The 7,067-nt window shown below is 39.1% G+C and overlaps 1 protein-coding gene across 1 annotated transcript; it reads right to left on the bottom strand.

The window, feature by feature from the left end:
- Positions 1 to 2,229: 2,229 nt before the first annotated feature.
- Positions 2,230 to 4,898, bottom strand: LOC121636385 (histone-lysine N-methyltransferase set-1-like). Its single transcript, XM_041979867.1, has 7 exons — positions 4,790 to 4,898; positions 4,450 to 4,586; positions 3,889 to 4,048; positions 3,455 to 3,647; positions 3,219 to 3,281; positions 2,743 to 2,802; positions 2,230 to 2,328 (listed from the first exon to the last, which is right to left on the bottom strand). Exons 2-7 carry the CDS (start codon positions 4,559 to 4,561, stop codon positions 2,230 to 2,232), a joined length of 687 nt encoding a protein of 228 aa, XP_041835801.1. The 5' UTR covers positions 4,562 to 4,586; positions 4,790 to 4,898.
- Between the last annotated feature and the right edge of the window lie 2,169 nt (positions 4,899 to 7,067).

Genomic DNA, 7,067 nt, shown 5'->3' with positions numbered 1-7,067 from the left:
TCTTATCAGCCGTTTCTATTTTCCCTCAATTTCTCCTTTACCTCCTTCCCCCCTTTGTCCTACAACACAAAAGGTAAAACAGATGGAGGTGAAACTGAATTGATTGGATGACTTTCACATATACAGTACATTCTCCAGCCACTGCCAAAAAAATTAAAAAATTTTATAAAATAGACTAAAATAAATGAAAAGGTTTAAGTTTTCTGAAGACTCTTTATTTTGTGAATAACAGTATAACTGAACAGAGCAGTATAGGTTCATTGTCTGCTGAACAAAGCTGAGCAACATGAAACAACAACATGAACAAGTTGATGTTTGTTATAAAGGTGAAAAAGAAACATTTTTAAGTGCATACTGTACTATGAACGACTGACATAGCTACTAGAATTGTTGATGCACTCATGAATTAATTATATATATTAATTCAACTGACGCTTAAACATAAGGCCTCTGTTACGAACAAAATCTCTAATATTTTGGCATGTCCTGTCTTTTAAAGCTGGTTCACTACTTTTGCACACCTCACATTCGTTTTTAGATGCCATATAACCTTTCATGACATGAGATTTGAAGTGCCTCATCACAGCTGTGACCTCACCTTTGGTCCATGGTCTTCTAGCATACATGGTTTTACCTCTGTGAGCCACTGAAAACAAACATGATAAAATTGCATGGCTACAATTTTAAAGCCAAGCACCTTGCAGTATTGGCACCAAGAAAACTGATGTAACAATGTTGCTTTATTTAAAACCTGGAAATCACAGTGATTAAAACTCAACTTGACCATACCATTGTGTCCAGAGATATGTCTGTCAGCCTTGGTGGAAGACCTCCTTTTACGTGTGTCCATAATGTCATCTGAAAGTGTAACAGGAGAAAATGGTTGATGCATTTTTATCTATGTACAGTTGTTGTATGATATTAACAATTGCAAATTTCATTTAGCCAAAAAACCTTAAAGCAACAACTGAGACCCACTCCTTTGAAAAACAAATCTTAAAGGTCCCATATTATGCAAAATTCACTTTTTAATGGTTTTGGAACAGTCATACTAGTCCCCCCGCATGTGTAGGAGACCCGTAAGTGTGAAACTCTTTCAGGCGCTCTCTCTCCCCCCTGCTCCACCTCTAGGGAAGTAAGCGCTGAAGTGAGCGAGTTTGAAAGCGTGTACGTTAAGACGTCATAAGGGACAATAACCACTCCCCACAGAGCGATGGACCCGCTTACCGGCTCTCAAAGCCCGCCCTCTAAAAATCACCTAGCGCACAGTGTTTTTCCTCTTCGGCAACCCTCGTTAGCGGACATGGCTAAGCGACAGAAGCACTGTTCTGTTTGTGGCTGCATAAATGAACACGAAAATTTTTTTTTTCTTCCATCCACTGAACCCACGAGGACTGAGTGGATTAATTTTATTTTTGGAGGAAATGTACCCGGAAAACTTCCAAAGGTTTTGCATGTCTGTGGCCAGCATTTCAAAGAGGACTGTTTCCACAACATGGGGGCATGGAAAGCAGGCTTCGCCAACCGTTTGAAGCTGAAGCCAGGTTCAATACCAACTGTCCGTGACACAGCTGGAGAGGTAAGAGCTGGCAGTTATTTTATCGTTTCGGCCTTATTAGTCTGATAGCTTGAAAATATATTAGCACTGTTGTAAATGTAGCCAAGTCACTGTTTCTACTGTTTGTATCCGGTGCCATTGTGCATCAGATTGGTGAGCGTAGCTAGCTGTGTTCTCCGTGCGTCGCGGTTTGGGTCGGGAATGGGGGCTTCAGGAATGGGTTCCGGTGTTCCGGCGTTTATCCTTCACTACGCTGTAATCAGCGTCTAGTAACCGCTAAGGCCTAACCTGTCAATCACCTCATGACGGGCGATGCAATGGGCGGAGCCAACAGCTGAGCTGCTCCACCAGGGTTCCGCCCACCATAAACGGCACATTTCTGATGCTGCTAAAAAGAGGGAGGTGAAGAGAAGCCGCTGCACTCAAACTGAGGGTCGATTTGTCCATACCATGGCGGAAATATTTCATTTAGATATTAATGAATGGTCTCAGATTGGGAATAAAGTGTATAATATGGGACCTTTAAAGCACATTGTTAGGTCATATAAAACAACACTTTAAATCACACTTTAAAGAATTAAATCAGATTTTATTTATTGAAGATGATGTCCTACGACGGCTCTGCCACAACTGTGATTCAGGGAGGTTCCTGAAGGTAACATGTAAACACTTCATGTGTACCAAGCAAAGGTGTGAGTATAGAGACAAACCTTTTCAAGATGGTCAGGGGTACACAGACGTTGTTGCTGGATGGCAGCTGGAGCTGAGGTCTGATTGAAAAGGATGGAAAGATTAAGAGAGTGAGAGAGAGAGGGCCAAACACAAAAAATACAGATGTTACTTAAATATGTTTTATCTGAAATATCATTTTATATTTGAGGGGAACTTCTGAACAACAGGATCACAACATTTTTTGTTTTCTTCTAAAGCAATATGTCTCTTCATATTGGTCTTGCACATGTTGGTAAAAATGTAGTATTGTTAGAAAATAAGAATGAATCCTCATTCATAGCACTCTAAGGCAGTTGATGTTGTATACTGTAGTTTACTGCAAGCAATACAGAGGCCCCACATACCAAATCATGACCCAGTAAACCGTGACCATGCACACACAAACACACATGGAGTTACCAGCATAAAACACTTCATGTGTACCAAGCAAAGGTGTGAGTATAGAGACAAACCTTTTCAAGATGGTCAGGGGTACACAGACGTTGTTGCTGGATGGCAGCTGGAGCTGAGGTCTGATTGAAAAGGATGGAGAGATTAAGAGAGTGAGAGAGAGAGGGCCAAACACAAAAAATACAGATGTTACTTAAATATGTTTTATCTGAAATATCATTTTATATTTGAGGGGAACTTCTGAACAACAGGATCACAATATTTTTTGTTTTCTTCTAAAGCAATATGTCTCTTCATATTGGTCTTGCACATGTTGGTAAAAATGTAGTATTGTTAGAAAATAAGAATGAATCCTCATTCATAGCACTCTAAGGCAGTTGATGTTGTATACTGTAGTTTACTGCAAGCAATACAGAGGCCCCACATACCAAATCATGACCCAGTAAACCATGACCATGCACACACAAACACACATGAAATATACCAGCATAAAACACTTTAATGTGTACCAAGCTAAGGTGTGAGTATAGAGACAAACCTTTTCAAGATGGTCAGGGGTATATTGGACTTGTTGCTGGTCAGCAACTGGAGCAGAGGGCTGCTAGAAAAGGATGGAGATAGTGAGAGAGGGAGGGTCACAAATGTTTTTGTGAACAACACAAACGTTTCCCACAAATCACTTAAATACAAACTCAGTTTTACAAGGAAGACTGCAGTGTTGCCCTGAACAAGACAAACATCAAAAGGGACATTCAGCAACTAATTTTGACACACCTGTTTTCTCCAAGGCCAGTCACTTCCTCCATAGTCATATGTTACTTCCTCTCCAGGATTAATGTCTTGCAGTGCAAACAGAAAAAGGTGTGGCTTGTCCTGTATCACAACCTTTTTCATCTTACAGTTTGGATGGCAGTAGTCATCATTAATTAGTCTCCCATAGCTGCCATCTTCTTGAGCTGCATCAATACTTCAGAAACATATCATTAATTCATTAAAATTGTGTTGATAGTATTTAAAAACATTTCATCATCACTCATTGACAAAGATTAAATTCAGATAAGATCAGAAGTTTTCTTACAATAAACAAGCCCTCAATAGTAACATATTGAGATGAACCTAACTTGCCTAACGTGTGCACTACATTATTGAAGTCTATAGCAGCTAACTTTGTTTAACATGAAAAATAAAAGTTAAATTCAATGTCTTACCACCAAGTCCTTTCCCTCCAGGGGAAATCGTACATGAAGACAGCACATGCACGATTATGTTTTCTCCTCTTTTCTGCCTCTTCTCCATTTATTAACTCTCCTCTATACTCTGCTACAAAGTCACCTTTTTGGAAAATGGTCCTGGAAAACACTCCTCGGCCTAGTACATGTAAACAAATTTTCAGTTCTATTTCTTTTACCATTTCCTGAAAGGCTACAAGCAGGAGCTATTCACTTCATCATACATTAATAACCATATGGCAGAATATTATTAATCAAGTTGGACACATACATACGCACAAACTTTCCAAAAGTAAATTACATTACTTTGCTAACATTGCTTTAGTTTGTGCATCATTCTTGTCCTCTACATTTGGCAAAAAGATTCAGCCTTTCAAGGCCCCTCAATACAATGACAACTGTCCAGATTATTGAATATGTGACCAAAACATGCTGTCATATTCTGAGCTGTTTTCCATTTCTGCCTTTGTACTAACAAAATGTAAGCTTTGCTAAAGCTACCAATCATGAAAAAGTCAAATTAAAACACAAATGCCATACCTTTAAAAGAGTTTATGTATTTAACCTCAAGCTGTGTTGTCTTGTCCAGTCCCTTGACAGCATGTTCAATGGCATCCTTTACAGGAGCTTTCCTTCGCCTTCTGGCAGCCATTTATGATCCGGCAATCAAACGTAACCTATGTTAATACACATAAAACACATAAATAACGATTAGCATTGCGCTAATTTGCACTGAAAAACCCATAGGGATGCTAGCGCTATTAGCGTCGTACTTTTATCTTAACTTCTTTTTTTTTTTTACACACAAAACAAGTTAAAGTGCTTCCCGTGAGTCTCTAATGTAAACTAACACCTTAATACAACACAACACAACACTTACGAACAGATATTTTTGTACGGCTGAACAACGTTTAACAGCATCTTAACACAATCCCCTCTGTTGCATTACAGTAGCCTCGTAGGACAAAAGGCACAGAGCGCAGCTTTCCCTCGGAGCAGTGCAATCAGTTAAGTGACTTTTCACGGCACAGCTGATGATCTCTGACTGCACACAGTTTAAGAAACACTGATTTAAGCACACTGCCTGATGACACGACGCCCCTCTTCATATCTGTTTAATATAAGCGCCTCAATACACCCATAGTTAAACCTACATGCATATAAATACATTAAATAATAATAAAATAATAAATACGTTAAATGTATGAAGTCACTCACTTGTTCTGGCAACGTACACAGCGTGCAGCTTTTTACAAGCCATATTCAAGCTAAAAAATCAACAGAAACCTGGCTTGGTCTTTAACGCTGTATTATTCACAATTAGGAGTCGTCCGCTAGCTATTTTACCCTGATATTATAGCTAGCAGCTAGCTTGCGTCCACAGTCAGACATGTGATCGTAGACTGAGGAAATAAACTCCAGCCGGATAATTACCGTAATTTTATTTGATTCTATGAGGGAAATGTTAAAAACACTGTTTTACTTTATGCTTTCGACACATAAAGTTATGTTATTTGATCGTAAGGTTACATTTTTTGTCTCTTGTCTGCACACTGAGTCAATACTCTAATAATTTAGTACATATATAATCCTCTATGAACTCAAAATGACATGCATCGTAACTTTAATACACATATAAAGTACTTACCTATTCATTTCAGTGTTACGTTGTACAATCCAGCGGTATTTATGTCTACGGAGCTCTCGCGGGGGTTCTAGTTGAAAGATATGCGATTGGAGCGTCATCTGATGCGTTCGCGGGTCTTTGTGTGTCCAGTGGCGGGCAAATGTGTGAAAATTGGCGGAATTGTGTATGTTTAACCAAAAATGAAAAAAAAAAAAAAAAAAAATTGTCATACACAAAAACACACACAAATGGTTTATGAGGTCAATATTTGCTAAGGTCTTAAAAAGTGTAGGAAAGGTAATAACAGTCAAATAGCAATATTAACTCACAATGGGTGTATGATAGTTATCATGCATTCATTAAAAAAAATTTAAGTTTGAATTAATCAATATTTATATCAATAAAATGTTTTGGGATTACGAGGCCACTCAAAATGGTCTGGTATCCCGAATGACCTTATAATGCTGGTATGTAAACCTGAAAATTGGTGTCATATACCACATGTGCCTACTCACACACACACACACATATATATATATATATATATATATATATATATATATATATATATATATATATATATATATATATATACACACACATAATTTCTTATACTTTTAACATTCTGTGGACTCTAGTGTCCTTTATTGTTCTTAATCAGTGAGTAGATGAGAAAGTGGCTTCTTTGCCAGGTAAACTAAACACCACCCCTACAGCAACAAGTTATTTTCCTAACAATGACTAATTGGCAGAAGATGACGCCTGTAAAACATTTAGAGGTGTTGTATTTATTCTGTGACTGACCTCGTCAGAACTGAAGACGCTCTGACCAAGGCTCTGTAAATGTGTCAGCATACTTTTATCTGTGATGTGAGCCAAATAAACTACCCAGTGTGAGTATTTTGTTCTCCTTCATCTGGATACTAAGATGTGCACCCCTTTTTTCATTTTTGCAAGTTGTTTTCCTCATCTTCCCGTCTGGTCTTTTTGCTCCTGAAGCAACATTTCTTTGAGGGTTTAGTAAACATGCTGCTCTGGTCTGTTGCCTCCACTATCGGGGGAAACTCCCAACAGAAAAAGCTGCTAAACTCTCCTGCTTTCAACTTCAAACTGAGCCCAGGAGGCGGAGGAAAGGTGACTCTTCCTGGGTGAAACTGCAGCTAGCATCAGGGTTACCGCCCTTTACCCAGCAGCAGCTAGCTTCAGAGTTAGCTCCCTTCACTTTACCCAGCAGCAGCTAGCTTCAAGGTTAGCTCCTTTCACTTTACCCAGCAGCAGCTAGCTTCAAGGTTAGCTCCTTTCACTTTACCCAGCAGCAGCTAGTTTCAAGTTTAGCTCCTTTCACTTTATCCAGCAGCAGCAAGCTTCAGGGTTAGCACTCTTCACTTTACCCAGCAGCAGCTAGCTTCAGGGTTAGCTCCCTTCACTTTACCCAGCAGCAGCTAGCTTCAAGGTTAGCTCCTTTCACTTTACCCAGCAGCAGCTAGTTTCAAGTTTAGCTCCTTTCACTTTTTCCAGCAGCAGCTAGTTT

Source organism: Melanotaenia boesemani, chromosome 3, assembly GCF_017639745.1.
Source record: "Melanotaenia boesemani isolate fMelBoe1 chromosome 3, fMelBoe1.pri, whole genome shotgun sequence".
Taxonomy (NCBI): domain Eukaryota; kingdom Metazoa; phylum Chordata; class Actinopteri; order Atheriniformes; family Melanotaeniidae; genus Melanotaenia; species Melanotaenia boesemani.
The sequence above is the reverse complement of the archived record's forward strand: the minus strand, read 5'-3'. Positions and strand labels throughout refer to the sequence as shown.